This window comes from Corvus hawaiiensis, chromosome 11 (assembly GCF_020740725.1).
Source record: "Corvus hawaiiensis isolate bCorHaw1 chromosome 11, bCorHaw1.pri.cur, whole genome shotgun sequence".
In the NCBI taxonomy this organism is placed as follows: Eukaryota; Metazoa; Chordata; class Aves; order Passeriformes; family Corvidae; genus Corvus; species Corvus hawaiiensis.
In genome coordinates, this window is record NC_063223.1 from 15,110,620 (window position 1) to 15,128,080 (window position 17,461).

Consider the following 17,461-nt stretch of genomic DNA (forward strand, 5'->3'; position numbering starts at 1 on the left):
TAATACAGTAAAGAATAAAAATAATCAAACCAATGGAGCTCTCAGGAGCAAAATACAGATTAAAATAGCTCTGCCCTTAACAGGCACCCAGAGACCACTCATGTCTCACATCCAGAAGAAAAAGGCATAACACAAAGCAAGTTCAAGCCAGCAGTATAACAGCAATAGCAACCAACCCAGCTTCTCCAAGAGAAACTGAAATAATCCAACAGGGCTTGAAGGAGAAGTCAAGAATTTCAAAATTAGGAATTGTTAAGGGGGGGGGGGGGGGGGGGGGGGCGGGGGAGGGAGTCAAACTGTGGGTGGTTTATTAACAAATTCCTTAATACTTTCAGTCTGAACACACCTAGGTTTCTTCTGCCTTAAGTGCCACATCCCAAGTCAAGATATGAGAAAGTAAACATGTTAGTCTTATGTCCAGGACGAGCCACAGGCAGGTGTTGGTGAACATCCAACCCTTGCTGTGAATACTGTCAGAGAGCAGCAGATGGGCTCCACGCTGCCGGCACACTGCTGGGATGGGATCAGCAGTGAGCAAGGGTGCAATACAGAACAATGAGAGCTGCCATTCACAGTGGCTATTTCAGACCCGGCTGCTGCCTGCCAAGCAGGTCCCCACGCACAGCTGCAGGACTGCAGCACAGATACCCAGCTGAACCGCATACAGGAATGCTGCGCCCATTATCTGAGATCCTTTTGGGGCGGGGAAGAAAGGAAGGCGTCTGAATGTTCAGCCTTTTTAGAGCAGCAAGTTGCCATGAGTGCTGCTTTGTCCGCAGCCAGCGAGCCCCTCGCCAGCCTGGCGGGGCAGCGCGCCAGCGCCACACTGACCCCAAAACCCCGGCTCGCCTCGAGAACTGGCGCGGCCGAGCACGCGGCAGACGGGGGACAGGAGGCATCACAAGGGGGTTCTCCCACTCCTGGAACCCCCGTGCCCCACCTGCAGCTCCCGCCCCGCACACAGCCAGCGGCACAGCAGACTCCGGGCCTGCCGCGGCACGACGCTGGCCATGGCATCCCTGCCAAAACCACCCCACAATGGGCCCTGTGAGCACGGCCCCTGCACCAGCAAAGCACATTCCCCGCTGCTGAGCTCATCCCAACACCCCTCGGTGCTGCTGCCGGCCCCAGGAGTGGCTGGGACACCGCGGCTCCCACGTGCCTATGCCAGGGACAGACAGTGCAGGCATCCTGCACCAGCACCGAACCAGCAGTTGACATTCAACCCCTTCGATAGCAGAGATCCACATTTCCACGGAGGAGTGAGTGGGAAGCTGGGTGGCAGAACAGGAAAAGGTCTGCAGTCCCTTCATGCTTCAGTGTGCAAAGGGAGCCCAAGCCTGCATGGGACAGTTCTGCTCCCTATGGGCTCAAGTCGACTCAGCAGCCCCCCATTCTCCAGGACAACAGAGCTGGCAGCATGCCAAGACCGACCCTATCAACTTCAGACAGCAGGTGGATTGGGAAAGCCCCCAGACAGCACCTGGCAGCATGGAATGGGGCTGTAGAGAAGGGCTTCAGGATAGCACCTACACAGACACTCACCCCCAGCTGCCCCAGGTTCAGAGGCAAGTGGAGGGAAGCTCCAGGAAGTCATGGGGACAGCACACCACAAGGCACCCAAGTGCTGATTAATCATCCAGGAATAACTTGAGAAGGAAAGTCCCTGAAGTGGGGAGTGAACATGCCAGAATCGGATTTGTATTAAATGAGGGAGGGAGGGGGAAGAAGGCATCCTCCTGCCTTTGCCACACTCTGCTGAGAAACACTTGGCTCAGCTTTTGAAGCCAAGTGACATAACACAAACTACACCTTCCTCCTCCAGGCACGAGACAGAAGTGAAAAAGGAATGATCCTACACCAGGTCTGTGCTCCCCCCAGGAGTCAGTACATTTACTGCCATGGCACAGAAGGCTTCACCTTCCCATCAGAGCAGACAGCTACACCTGAGTCAGCAACACCGCTAGCCAATTCACAGGAAGTGAGCTTCAGTTTAAGCAAGCCATTAAAATTTTAGTTCAATGTAATACTGTCTACACCTTGCACAAAACACATCTCTAGGAGTCCGATCAACTCAAGGTCATTTCATTCACACGTGCAAATAAAAAAAGCACCTCATCACAGCACCCCTTGTGCACACACAACTAGAATGCCAAGCCTCAATCAGAAAGGCTGAACTGAAAAAAACAGCTGTAGTGCCAGAATACTGCAAGTGATACAACAAAGCTACAAATTGTCTCTGAAGCCTAAGAGTTCTGTAACCATCTCTGTAGGATTAAGGTAATCCTAAATCTTGCAGGTTACTCCAGGTCTCATCAAGGTCCAAAACCTGTCTAGTTCTTGCAAAGACCTCCCGGGACTGGGCAGAAACATTAGGTGACAAGCCATTAGTGATGAGCTGTATCTCACATTACTGAAGGAACGCTACCAAGCTTCAGTGCAGGGGACAACAGGAAGGTCCACCCTCAGGCACCTCAGGCATTGGAGATGAAAGAGTTGCAAGAGACAGGGGTACAAAAAAAAAGATGCCTCAGCAAGACCAAGAAGGAACGAATAATCCAGAGGTTTCCAGACACCAGAGTGACCTCTGTGCTACTAACAGCATGTTTACTCACACTGGGGGTAGGTCAAGATAGTTAGATGAAACAGCATGTAAAATATTGCCGAGATAAATGAGCCTATTCAGATAGGGCTGTCTAACATCTTTTGAGCAGCGGACGCCAGGCACAAAAGCTGCAAGGGATGGACTTTGTGAAGCCAAAACCAACACATTAGAAATTATCAGAAGTGATTACTGTTTGGGGAAATCCTTGGCCACAACATACACCAAGATTCAATTTTTCCATTTGAAACCAGAGTTGCTACACTGACTGTGAATCACTGTGCACAGGGCTGTTCAAAGGAAATCCCCATTCATGCAGCCCTGCACAGCTCAACCCATCTCCACTTCATACTGCAGCACCAAAGTATGGAGGACTGGAGCACATTTTGTGGTCGGGGGTTAGTAACACATCAGAAAGTACACTGCCAGTTCCTTTAGTTTTGCAAAAGATTTGTGGTTTGTCTCAGTTCTGATCATCTCTGATTCTGAGCACCTAACAGCACTGCTCTGTGCAGGCTTGTTTTGAAGCATATAAGCCCAGGTACCATGTTACAGATGCTCTGCAGCCCTCTGCAGCTTAGTGACAGAGCCATTCCAGAATGTATCAGCAGGTCAGCTATCTCTGTCCAACCATTTCCCTGAGAAGCAACAGGAAAGGTAATCAAACTCTAACATGCTCTGCTCAGTTTGGCTGGGATAGAGTGAATTTTCCTCACAGTAGCTGGAATGGGGTTGGGTTTTGGATTTGTGCTGAAAACCGTATTGATAACACAAGGATGTTTTTGTTACTGCTGAGCAGTGCTTACACTGAGTCAAGGCATTTTCTGTCTCTCATCCCACCAGCGATTTGGCTGGAGATGCACAAGAAATTGGGAGGGGACAGCAGACCCCCAGTGACTCAAGAGATATCCTACACCGTATGGTGTCACACTCAGCACGAAACCAGAAGAAGGAAGGGGGGGAACATTTGCAGTGATGTCACCTGTCTTCCCCAGTAACCATTACATGTGATGGATAGCTGAACACCTTCCTGCCCATAGGAAGTGGTGAATAAATGCCTTATTTTGCTTTGCTTATTAAACTGTCTTCATCTCAACACATGAGTTTTCCTACTTTTACTCTTCCATTTCTCTTCCCCATCCCACTGCAGGGAAGTGAGTGATTGGCTGTGTGGGGCTGAGTTGCTGGCTGAGCTTAAACTACGACAAGTGCAATTATACCCCCAGTGCATATAGGAACAGGCACTTTGAAGATACCCTCCAAATCTGAATTTCATAATTTCATTTTGACATTCAGACATAGTATTCACTCAACACAAACACACAGCACCAGAAGTAGCCCGACACCCACACACCCCAACACCAGAACTGTCTCACCAGGCCACTGCCCTTCAGCACTGCTGTGATGATGTGAAACATCCAAAATGAGCCACCATCCTGTCTTCAAGCTCCAGCCATCACCACTACACTGCCATGCGAGTGTCCATCAGGAGGGGGTGACACACAGCCAGCCTGCTTTCTGCAGCTGCACACCAAGCGAGGATGAGCAGGACACAATCACTACAAACACATGCATGGCCTGGAAGGCACTGCTGCTTTTCCATGACCATTATGAAGGTGTCTTCAAGCTTCTGTGTGTAAGCCAGCTAGACTAAATTCCCCATGAGCTTTCACACACAGACATCTATCCTCCCCTTCCACTGGAAACCACGAATACCCCTCTCCAAGAACGAATGGGGTCACTGTCTTCTTGGAACACCAATTCTTAAATAAAAAAATATTTAGTGTTGTGCAGCTGCATCTTGAAGGAAAAATGCTCTCCCCTCTTTCTGGGGAAAGAAAGAGGTTTGAACGCATTTTTGTATGCTTGTGCAACGCAGCCGTAAACACGCTTCCATCTGCACATTACACACAGCTCTCTCCTGCACCGTGTCGATTTGAGCCCTGTGTGTTTAACATCCCACACAGGACAGCGCTGTGTTTATACGGTTTCAGCTACAAGCCGCTAACATAAGGAATAGACGCTTGGCTTGAGGCCCAGGTAATTCATCCAACTGTGGCAGCCACTATCAGACAGACCTCTTTTGAGAGGAGCTTTCATGAGTGGGAACACGGTGGTGAATCTGCAGAGGCACAGTCTGCACGGGTGGTCTCCAAGCACCTTAAAGAGGACCATCTGGGATTAATGGTACAGCTTGAGCACACATTAGCCCCAGCTGTGCGACACCCGCTCATGCAGACCACATACCCCTGCCTCCCACTCAAATTCATTCCCTGCACAGCAAAGCTTTGCTTCAAATGTGTGAGTTCTGCATGGCCCTGAGTAGTCCAAGTCCCATCTCACCCTAGCTGCCATGGGCTGGCCAGCCCCAGAGCTACTCTCCTGCCCTGTGGGTCCTATGCCACACCAGGGCTCTGCTCAGGGGCCATCCTCCCACTCTCCTAGAAAGCGGCAGAGGCAGCTCTGCTCATTTGACACCATTAGCCTAATCCAACTTTGTCAGGAGCTGCTCAGCCGTAACAGGTTCTGGCTGCTAACAGAGTTTCCAAACTAGCCAGTGCTCAAAGGGATACTACCTTTACTCTCCAGAGGCTGGACTTTTAAGTTCTCCAACTAAAGGCTTCACACAAGCCTTTCCAAACTTCATAAGCTTGCAGATCTCTTCCTAGTCTTCAGGGACAGCACTTCACCACACACATGCTGACCAAGAAGGGTGCAGGCAATTACCCAAATCATCCCCCAGCTGCAAGATCCCATTTTTAATCTGTAGTCTCACATTGTTCACATTTGCAAGCCTATTGTATTTCACATTTTTAACACAACACTAAAAATAGAGAGCACTGGCTCTAGGGGCAATTTTTCTAGAGCTGGAATAGTTGCAGCAACTTCACAAGCTATGCTGCTCTGTCTGATCTCCCATACCTCTTTCAGTTACCTATCAGGTTTGGTGCAGTGTTAGACAATGCCACTTGTTAGCAATTCCTCCATTTCACTGTGAAAAATGTTTACTGGCATACTATTACCTCCATCCAGACACAACAAGAGCCCCACAGGTGTTTATCTTACTTCCCAGAGGAAGTCTGGGCTGCTTCTTTCAGCTTCTACATTTGAGCTTGGATACTCTTGCTAACCAGGTACTGCTCCAGAAGTTTGAGTTACTTTTCTTACAGATAAAGTAAGAAGTATTCTGCAGCTTGTTAAAGCCTGTGTTTAAGTAATCAAGCTGGTTAATTAAAATATTGAGCTTCCTCTGCCTTAGGCAGTGCTTTCAACCAATAGCTGCAGCACTATGTGTGAAGCAGTTCATTTCTTCTTTTTTGCAATTAAAACATTTCAAAGGGACATAGTTTTCTTCAGTTATTTATCTATATCAGAAGAAATACTTCTTTACTCAAACACTGAACTCAGAGCTAAGCTACAAAAGCACAGCAAAATTTGAAGTAGCTTTGTTTAAGTAGGGTTTTATGCCACTAACTTCAGAGGGCTTCACTCTGAGTCAAGAGTCATTCAGCAGAGCTTTCCACCCAGGAAATCGCTGACATCTCCACCATTTACAGGGCCTGAACTAGCAGTTCCTCACTCAAGTCTGCTGCTCCTGGTGCTTTCACAGCAAAGCAAACCTCCTCCATGAGATAAGCCTTGCAGAGTAGCTCCAAACTGCTTTCTTCTAGAAAGCAGTACATTGGGATATACTCCAGTGAGAATCCCAGTGGCAATGCAGTTAATTCTCTGGGGCAAGGTCTTTGCAATAACCTCGTCCAGGGCATTGCGCATGCTTCTATCCCTATAACTGCAGATGTCTGCAAGTCATTAGCACGCTCAGCAATGCTCACTGAGCAGCCACGGATCATCCGGTGTGACAGCACCAAGGGCAGTCCCGGTGTACTCCCACTGCTGTACAGTGGCTATGAGCTGAATGCAATCAGGGTTTCTTCACTCATGTTTTTGGAGAGAAGCTGGACCACTAGAAGACTATCTCAGGCTCTTTTTGGATGCAAAAAACATAACTGACCACCTGGGAGCTGCACCTGCTTCCGCATGGCTCTGGGGAGTACCAGGGCACATGGCAGCTTGGGGATCTGCAGGCACTCCTGGGTCACCTGACTTTGCAGCCTCCCACCAAGCAGACAACTCGCTTGGTCTTTGGCACCTTGACTGAGCTGGCAATCCCTGCTCCTGCTCAGCACTCAGGTTAGGCCAGAGAAGTACTATTAGTACAGGAGCTGGTTTATCAACATGCAGCAACCTCTGCCAGCTGGGGTCTTCTCCAAAGCAGCTGTATTGGGCTATGGCAAGTTACCCTCCTCCCTCTGGCCACCCACATTTGATGTTGTTGTTCAGGTGTCCAGCCCACATGCTGCATCCTCTGTTAAGAGCATTGAGCTTCATCAGTCAGCACTAAATAGCACAGGAATACATAATCACAAAGTACTGAGAGCATTAAGACAACACCACTATAGAGGGTCCTGCGGTCCCAGTTTAAAAGCCTCCATGTCTTTGTCCTGACTTCTGACAGCCAGCACTGGTGAGCTCAGGCTGTGGCACCAGAAGTCATTGCCCTTTCAAGTGTCACCTCAAATTTTCCTGGCAGTCACCAGCCCAGTTTTTCTACTTCTTCAAAGCTGCATTTTTACTACACGTCTAAAACAGTTACCAAAAGAAATAATCCCCAGAGACAACTAAAACTGTTTCTATTTGACTTTTAATTAGATCATTGATCTTGTTCTAGCGGTTACATGAGCTATAGGATATTTGCATGCAACCACACTGGTAATCAACAGCCGGAACAAAGCTGAAACAACACTATTAACATCCCAAGTCTTCCCACAAACAGTATTTTAAGTCTGCTCAGACACCAAGTTGTCCCCCACAAGGAAATTTGATAACAAGCTATATCCGAGCAAGTGACAACTGCTCAGAGTCACTGCAACTAGAGTGACACCAGCAAACAGCAGCCCTTCACGAACATCCAGGCGCTGGAGGAGGCTTAAAGATGCCTAGACTTCAGATTATTTGGGAGACCAACAAGCAGAATTACTTCTAGTCTTGCAGCAAAACCCGACAGAAATTCACTGTCTAGCTGTGATGGTGAGGTAACATGTGATATCTTGCACCATTCAAGATGACAGACACCAATTCTGTTTAGCAAGCCAGCATTTCCTGTTCTGTAGCAAGGATCAAAAGCAGAGAAAAATCCAAGATTTGCGTCTCACACCATGACAGATACAAGGTGTATTTATTATCCTGCCAGTTCCCAGCATGGAAGATGCATCAAAAACAAATGCAGGACCTTGTACATACATCCCAGGCCAGGCTCTTTGCTCCTGTAGTCTGAGACCAGGGAAACCTGCTCCTATCACTCACCTTATAACAAAGGGAAGATCTGCAAAAAGGTAAAGCTCACCTCCAAGATGTACTCATCAGTGTTTTAGCATTGAGACTTAAACTAGTTCTAAGACCTGGCTTGCCAGTATTTGCCTACGGAAAGTCCACTAAAACTGCTGTACCTATTACTGCAAGGTTGTTGAGAGAAAAGGGAATGCAAAACAGTTAATTACACCAATTAAAGGAAACACAGATAGAGCAAGTTAGCATCTAGCCGAGGGGAACAGTATTTCCTTTTCTGTGTTTGAATAACCTTCAAATGCACATATCATGGGTGTTTGCTCAGCACAGCTCTGTACGCTGTGCCTTGTGCTGCGGGGCCCCAGAGCAGACGAGTACACAGCACAGCTCACCAGTTGCTCATTTTGGGCCCACCAACCACGACAGTGCCCTTTAATATAGGCTCACAAATACAGAATACATTGTCTCCTTACAAGAGAGGCCACAGACAAATCAAAACCAGTAGGCAGCCACAAGCACACAGGGTAGCCCAAAACTGCCGTGGGCTGTGAGCTGCAGAGGAGAGCAGCCACCAGCTTCCTACTCCCAGGTCAGGCTGGGGCAGGCCCCAGGCCCAGACATGCTCACAGCACCAATGCAAAGGATAGGAGTTGGCATTTCAGAGCACCATGTAATAGCTCAGCCCAGAGCACATCACACAGGTTTCAGTACAAAAAGCTGAACCCCCAGATTTCAGCACAAAAAGTGTGTGGAAGCACACCAGCTGTGGGCTAGCAGTTGCCTCCAGTGCCTTCAGCTCCTGCTCTGCAGCAGAGCAGCCATGCAGAGGGCTGTGGCCAGTGTCACAAACACCTGCACCCCACCCAGACAAGCAGGAGGCAGCAAGAGCCACCCCAGCAGCATGGGGAGAGCAGAGGGCAGCTGACAGACTCTGCTCAGCACAGCACCCACACCATGCCAGAACCACACACAGCAATACAACACTGGGACGTGCTGCTGTGACAGCCATTGCCCAATTTGCCCCTCTCAGCAGGCAGACTGTGTGCCAGCGTGGCAGTCTGTGCCCACCTCGCCCTTAAGAGGACCCATCATTTGGGAACTGTGCTGCCACGAAGCCTGGCCAGCTCATGCCAGAGTAATTCAATGCTCTGACAAATAAATGCGTCATGAATTACAGCATGGCCTGAAGCAAGGGAGAAGGAGCCACAGCCCATGATGTCATTGCAGCCCACAGTAATTTTTGTGCTGTTACTGGGTAACGCTGGCAGGAGAGTTCATGCAACCTGCTGCTGCTGTTAGAAGAAAACAGCTTGCCCCTTTGTAAGAAAGGCTCCGGCCTGGATGGTCAAAGCTCTGCCACTATCAACTCACCAGCCTGATCAGTAAAACTTGCTACATTTCAGTGACCCAGAGAAATTAATTCTGAAGTATCTGCTGAATTTATGCTTTAAAGTAAGAGACTGCTTCTGTATTTATTGATTCCTTCCCATTAGATGAGTTGTCTACTTCTACAGGTTGTAAGGAAAAGCAGAGGACCGTCACCTCAGAGGAAACATCCCACTAGTAACCAGACAGTGCAGCTGCTTGTGTGGCCACTCAGACACTTTAGAGGGACATGGCTGCTGTCTTTCAAGGGCAGTATCAGCAGGAGGCCCAAACAACTTCAACCCATCACACCAGGGGAGACAGGATTCAGCTGCTCCACCCTCTGCCCACTCCCAGGCAGCCCAGGGCAGTGTCTTCTGTCTTACCACAAAGGAGGATGTGCCAGGCAACCCTTGCTTCCCCAGGAACTTGGGCAAAGCTTCATTTGGCTGCTGTTTGAAGAGGCCTAGCTTGTTTTCACTAACACAAAAAATCCAGTTTATTCTTGCAGTGGTTGTATCCCAGTTGCCATGTACAAGCACAGTAGAAACTAGACATTGCGTACATCTATGTATACACTATGGATGCTAGACTTCAATTGCTGACAGCAGAATAGTGCTTACACAAGGAATTGCAATCCATTAGGTGAACCCAAAGCCCACCACAGCAGATCCAATCCTCACTGTGATGTACCAGATATTATGTAGGCATTTTCAAAATTCAAGGTTAGTTGTAGGAGGGACAGAGCCAAGGGAGGCTCACAGACAGGTTAGAGACCACATCAGAGCCCAGAGAACCATCTGGTTGAGATACAGCATACACTTACTAGAGGGCTTTTGAGTACAGAACTGGGATTTATCTCCTAATGATGACCTAGAAGAAAGTCCTCCCTACTAGATTACAGAGCACTAGCTCTTCCTCAGGAGGAACACAAACAGGCAGGAGTGCAACTACACAAACTTTTGCCTTGTGGGGAAAGAAAATCTGTGCCAAGTCCCCAGAAGCAGTACCTAGGGGGAAAAACTCACTAGAGTTTCATTGCACAAATCCAAATAAACAGGCAGAGCTTGCTTAGCCCATTGCACAGAACCTCAGATCTCAGTTGACTCAACTCTGAACCCGAGGTCAAGTACCCAGGAAGAGCAGGGGTAGCTCTAGCAACCCCACCCGGTGGGTGGTTGCAAGAGGGTGGGTGAGTATCCACTTTTACCACACACACAGACAGACAACTACAGCAATCAAGAAAAGATACAGAAGCAGCTAGCACAAGTTTCACAGGCACAATATTTTCATGAAACTGCTACTCTTATTCCTCCAAACACAATGTAAAGATACTGTTCCACCACCACCACTCCTTGACCATTAGCAGGAATTCAGCCCACAACAAGCTAAGCAGTGCCATATAGTGAAGGCTGTAGCAGACTGCTCAGATCTACTTGCAAGGGTAGGTAGTGCCTTCCCTTAGTCTTTTCTACATTTATTTTGGGTTGGATTCTTCCTGCAACAGTTAACATTCAGCTACACAGCATTTCCTTCCTCTGGAAGAGACACACTTGGTATATCTGATTCCGTTTTTTCTTGCCACATCCAAGTTGATTGCAGCTACCCACCATGTGCACCCATCATTACTGTGGTGCACTCTTCTCCCCGTGGGTGGGTACTCTAGGACATGACTCACAGTACTATCAGAGGACACACAAAAAGCAAGAAAACCCCTACAGTTTGTCTACAGAAAGCCTGGCTACCTCACCAACAGCCAGAGTCAGGGTCAATGCTTTGTAAGCAAGAGCCACTGTCACAGGCTCTTCAGGCACACTGGTACCACACCAGACAGAGCCAAACACCAGGGCACTGAGCTCTGTGTCTTTTTCACTGTGATGACTTACAAGTTAAGTGCCATGTTCATGAGCTCACTATCATGCCAGACAGTAAAGGAAGACAGGGCCACCTGATGCTGGTGGCAGGACCTGGCAAATGTCACAGTACAGCAGAGGTTTGTTCACTTCAGCATCACCTGCAACACACTTTCACTCTGTGCGCTTGCTAAACATGCATTAGCAGCCTAAACTTAGCAGACCCTTGTTCAGGGCCCGAACTAGCTGCTCATCGAAGTCTGTTTCTGAGAGAAAGAGAGAAAACAGAATTCCTCTGCAGGCCTGGGGGATTCAGAGACCATTGTTTTACTTCCCATTGCTTGGAGCAGACACAGAACAATGCTGGCAACATAGCAGCATGACCACACACAAGGCTAACCACATTCTTAGATTACAGTTGTAGGCTAGAAAAGAGTTATCCTAATCCGTTTAAACATCCCCATGTAAGTCAATACAGGACATGGCATTAGAATATGGAGCAGTTAAGATTTCAGTCCATCTTGAATAGCTGGCATAGCCTCCAGTGCCTTAAATGAAAAAGCTGTTTAGCACATTAGTCTAACTGGCCCCAAGTAATTTTACCAAAGTTTGATCACTTTACAAGTTTCCGCTCATATGTAAAAGAATGCAAGAACAGTCTGTGTAAGCTACCTTAAAGTTTCCTGTAACTTGGAACTCATAGTTCAGGCAAAGGCACTTTTTCATTAGACCAGCAGTCCAACTACTGAAACAGAAGGTCCTGAGGAGACCAAGCACCCTCCAAAGCTGAAGCCACCTCCAGCAGAGAGGTCCACTGCCAGTCTATCAAAAATTATTTTCAAGGGGAAGGATTAAGTGTCATATTTCCAAGAAGCAGAAATCTGCTTCCAAGACACACTGGATATTTTCCAGAAAACAGCCTCCAGGGAAGTCACACATAAGTGGCAGACAAAATGCAAGTGTATTTTGACTACCTCCTTATGATGTGTTAATAGAACATTGAGTGAGACAGAAGAACCCTTAAACGTACACAGGCTGAAAACACATTTTCTTTTTTCAGTTTTCAAGCACCTAGCTCTAAGTGTTACAGGACAACACATTTACTGTTTTACAAGAGACTAGTTTTCCCTCTAGAAATGTACGGTTTACTTTGTCAGTCTTAAGTGTATCAACAGCCTAGGGAAGAAAGCTGGGTTTCAACTACTTTCCTAAAATAAGATTTCTTTAAGGTCCTCAGACTCATAAGTCAAGATACTTTCACCTTTAGCACCCTACAGGCCACAGTGTGTGCATCAAGTACTTGGTTATTAACCAAAACCGCACCCAATACACAGGTTAGGATTGGTCAGTACTCCTGCAGCTGGGATATGCCAAGACCACCAAACTCTCCATGAGGCAAGTACCAACAGACCATGATTATAACACCATCCTCTCCTCACCCATCTCCTTCCTGGGATAGCTTAACTCCCTGCAAGCACTGCAGCAGGGCACAGGACCACCACAAAGACAAACCTGTAAACAAATCACACAACTGTAGCCAAGGCCAGCATCGGATCCTACTGCCACAGCAGCAGATGTGCCACTGCCCATCCATTTACTTGCACTGCCACTTGACATCCTGCTGCTGTGAGGCAAGCCAGGTCAGCTCACTTACCTGGTGAAAGTGCAACCTGGCAGAGAAACCACATTTTTCAGCTTGCTCAATCTGACTGTAGCAGCCTAAGACTGAAGTTTTACCCAACAAGGCAGCTTGGCACCCATCCTGCCTCTACCAGTGACACGAGGCTGCTGGGTGAGCAGTGGCCGTGAGAACATTGCCAAACGGGCATGGAGCAGCATCAGAGTATGCAACTAGGACCTGCTGGCTGCAAGCTTGGGTGCAACTTGGCAGGTCTCACTCCAAAACCATTTGCCAGGTCTCACCCCAAAACCATTCAGCCACCCAACTCCTCTGTTTCTAAACTACATCAGTTGACTCCTATAGCAAATTACCAGAGTTTCTAGGGACAAGCTCAGTGCCAAATTAGCTTCAATTCCCCTCCCTTCTCTGCTAAGCAATCTGTAGAGTTGATCAGCCCCTTCAGCCAAGAGCAAAGCCCTTGTGCTCTACATTCCTGGCATCCTACTCCCAGTGCCTGTCATGCAGCATGCCACTCAGCACCCAGGAATTTGCAATTATCTCAGTCTAGCAGACAAGGAAAAAAGCTAGACTTAACACTTGTTAACACTTGAGCAGCACACCAGCCACCTCATGTTGAGCAGAAGGCTCCATGAAGTCACCTACTCTCACAGCAGCTTTTTCAGCACATTCACTCCCATCTTTGCTGGATGGCACAAAGCACCTATGTGCTTCATGGCCTTCTTTACAGTAGATCATACATGCAGTCAATTTTGCATTGCAGTGAAGACACTTCACGCCTAGAAGAAAAGCTTCCTGAAACTAGCAAAAGACTTTGAGCAGAGACTAAACAAGGGGTAACCACAGCAGGAGAGATTGGGCTGCTGATGTGCATCCAGAAAGCTTTGTGGTCAAACACTGTGTATAGGCAGACTTATTTTATATGGACGAACATTGAATGCCAAAAGCTTGCTACTGAAAAGGTTTTAAAATGTGGTTGTAGTACAGCAGCAGTAGCTGAGCCATAATACATGGCTTCCAAAATGTTCCTGGAAGTTAAATAATAACTGGAACAGGCACTGCATCCACTTAGCAGAGGTCTGATGGCATTATTAATGCCAGAAATCCAGCAGGCGCAGCTGTCAGGTTTTCCCAGTTGATTTGGCTCAGAGTTGGCCCTAAACACCCAGGCCCTAAAGGCCAACCTGATCATAAAAGTTCTCTACCTAAAGCCTTGACTAGTTTCTTTTTTCACTTTAGCTCCACGGCCTGCAATGGACCTGGTTTTGTTCAGCAGCACAAAAAAGAGTAAACAGTAGAAACAAAAGGAAAGTCTCAAGTTTTTCAGAACCTGCAGGGAAAAACACACCGGGGCAGGTAGTGATTCCAGCAGATGCTGCACCTGCAGGAGAGGTGCTGAGAGCTTCAGCCCTTCAACCCAGCAGAGCACTGCAAGGCTCATTCAGAAAGTCTTTCTTGGAAAGGGCATTCAGAATGTTTTTTCAGGACAGGCTCAGTTTATCCAGGACTGTACAGTAAGGCTCCTGTGCTACTCCCTTGGCTCCAGCTCAGGTGGCAGAGCACTGATGGAGCTGTACACCCCTTCATGCAGAGGCTGGGATATGCAAAAGCATTAGCAATCACAGTCATTCCATTCTCTCAAAGCTTCAAGTTTTCCCAGGTTTTGGGGTTTTAAAATTTTATTTGTTTTTTAAATAGCCAACACAATGCAAGTAAGCTGTAAAAACAAATATACATGTCTTAAATGATTACAGCCACCCTGCAGCTCAGCCTAACCATGTAAAGGAGCTGCGCTGCTGCAGCAGCATTTCTAGAAAGGAAGTCACTGAAAGCCAGACCTGACTGGAATAGCCTTGATCTCCCAAACCCGTCACCCTCGGGAAGTTCCACAGACAAATAGGAAGGCAGCTGGAGCAACAACATTTTTCTAGGGAAAACAATACAATAGGAGGGGATTGCTGGTCTGGTGTTGGAGCTAGTTCCAGCAGCTGCCACAGAAAGGTGAGCTCTGATATTAGCAAAAGCTCAGCCCAGGAATCAGCAGCTGCAATTTGAACCCCACTGAGTGCAAAGGGAATCCATCTCTAAGTAAATAATTAGCACCAGCTTCATTCCCAGCTGCAAATACATGAGCTGTTTTGCCCAGGGAGGACAATCAGCCACTCGGGACCAACAGTTCTCACTTCTTGTCCAAAGCTGCTTTTACACATTAGTAGAGAGGGACAAGAGGGTACCTAGCTACAGGTTTCCAAAGAGGGCCAGGTCTCCCCTAAACCGGAGAAGTTTCTATTTTCTTGCTATTGTAGCTAAAGCCTTTGAAAAAAAACAGCTTTCACCTTGGCCAAGTGTTTTAGACAACTGAGGAGAGCTGCACTCACCCAAATTCAGCTGTGCAATTCATCGAGGCCAGAGTAATCAGGAAGCAGTAGTTAGAGTTATCTGGCAAAGAACTAGAAAAGGCATTCACATTCCTTCCCAGAGATCTCAGGCATTCAGATTACTGCTTTACAGACTACGCTGTGGCCACACCTGAGCTATCCCCCAAACGGTCACCAAATGCATTCCTGAGGGATCATCCGCAATCCGACGTTCATACCAGCAGCTTTCTCTCCAAACCACCAGTTATCAACTGCACGCTCCAGTATGACACGGGCAGGCATATCTCTACCAGCCTGGGTGGCAGTAGCTCAAAGCACCCATTGCCTGGGCTTAGCAGGGTTCCTTGAACGTTTCCTGCCGTAACCTACCGCAGCAGAAAGATTGTGGAGAAAGCGCAATCCTGTTCAAAAGCTGCAACTATGCTTAGGCAAGCATCAGTGCTAATCTGAACGCTGGCATCATCTACTGGACTATGGTGAGCAAAGTCTCCCCACTCTCCTATACTACCTACGGCTGCAGCTATTTCCACACAGCCGCTCAAGTCTGGCTCCAGCACCCTGCCAGAGCCCAGGTACGCCCGGCTAGGGCGGCATCGTCCCAGCCGCATACTCCTGCCAGGCTGCTGGAGGGGTCAGTGCCTGGGGGAACTGGCTGCACGGGGAGAGAACACGCTCTGGCACTAGGTTTCTTCAGGAAAGACCTGAAAGCAAAGCCTCACTTATGAAGTAGTGACCAAGAGGGACGCTGAGGAGTACAGGAGCTCACTGCCAGCCCCGACAGCCGGGCTGTTGAGGCAGCCCCACAGCACACACAGCTCTTTAAAGATAGAAGCAGCAGAAGCCACGCAGCTTCCGAGCCCGCAGCCCCCATTGCCCTGAGCCCTGTCACGGTTCCACCAGGCAAAGGTCCAGCGCAGGAAAAAACACAATAAAATGAAAAAACAACAAAACCACCCGCCGGAGACGCACTCACCGATGGAGACCAGCTTGATGCTCTCCCGCTCCAGGAACTCGAGGGCCACCGAGACGTTCTCCAGCTGCATCTGGCGGAAGGTGGGCCGCTGGTGGTACTTGCGGTACATGCGCTTCTGGCTGAGCACCTCCAGCAGAGCGATCAGCCGCAGCCCGTCGCTCAGGTCATGCTGCAGGTTGCCAATGCGCTTGTTGACGCAGCGCAGGTGCTCGTTGCACCAGCGGGTGAAGGTGTTCTGCTGGATCCGCTTCCAAGGCGCGTCCTCCGCCAGGTCCTTCTCGGTGGCCGGCATCTCGCCGTCAGGATCGGCCGCTCTCCGCGCGCCCTGACCCCGCGCCTGCGTGCTCATGGCCAGCCCCGCTCCGCCTCCTCGATCCGCTGCGCTCCGCCCGCGCCCCGCCCGGCCGCGCCCGCCCGCCTGCGGGGAGGAAGGGAGAGAGTGAAGAGCGCGGCGCTCAGCGGCCGCACCGCTCCTTTTCCTGCTCTCGCGCCCGCTTCTCTTGCTGCCGCTGCCGCTGCCTCCCCCGCTGCCCCGACCCGCCCGCTCTGCGCCGCTCCTTCCCGGCTCTATGCGGCTCCGCGCCGCCGCCCGGCCTTTATCTGCTGGGAGCGGCACGCCCTCCGCCGAATCAACCCCGCGCCCCGCCGCACCGGCCCGTGGGGGCCGGCCTGGGCTGGGCTGGGCTGGCAGAGCCCCCGACGGAATGGGGGCCACGCTGGGCCCACACTCACCTGGCCGAGGTGCCGGGCGGGGCCGGGGCGTGGCCCCGGGGCACGGGCAGGAGCACAGCTGGCCTGGCGATAGTGCCCGGCCGGCGTGTAGCCCCCTCGCCCCACAGACAAATGAAACCGCAATAGAAACAGGAGCGCAGACCCCGACCCACCCGCACACCCCTATGACAGCCGCACTCAGGCGACACAGGTCAGGCCGCCAGCCGTGTGCCGGCCGCGGGTGGATGCAGCCACGGGTGGGTGACCCCTCGCTGGGCCTGCAGAACTGTGTAGGGGGCCGGCAGAGCCCGAGCTTTGGGCTGAGGGGATTTGATTCTGCACAGCCCGCGCCGGGAGAGGCTGGGGGTGCTTACACGAGATGCGATGTGGCAAAGGGACAGCAACCTCTGTGCCGACACACATGATTTTATCGGCCATTTGAAGATTATAGAAACTTCTAAAAGCAGTCAATTAAGGTTCGAATTCTTGGGGGGTTCTGTGCTTTTCCCCTACTTTAGTGACTGATTTCCTGGCGCGCCACTCCCTGCTGACATACAAGACTGTGACTTGCTGCTGACTCATTTGACGACAGCA

The 17,461-nt window shown here is 49.6% G+C and overlaps 1 protein-coding gene across 3 annotated transcripts in view; it reads right to left on the reverse strand.

The window, feature by feature from the left end:
* FLNB (filamin B) overlaps positions 1 to 16,612 on the reverse strand; it is a 72,008-nt gene extending 55,396 nt beyond the window's left edge. For 2 of the 3 annotated variants that reach the window (XM_048315260.1, XM_048315261.1), the window contains exon 1: positions 16,157 to 16,537. In XM_048315260.1, coding sequence (XP_048171217.1) covers positions 16,157 to 16,505 — 349 coding nt within the window. In that variant the 5' untranslated portion in view covers positions 16,506 to 16,537. Of the gene's footprint in view, positions 1 to 16,156 lie in introns of all 3 variants that reach the window. The other variant, XM_048315259.1, reaches the window with a different exon arrangement.
* Between the last annotated feature and the right edge of the window lie 849 nt (positions 16,613 to 17,461).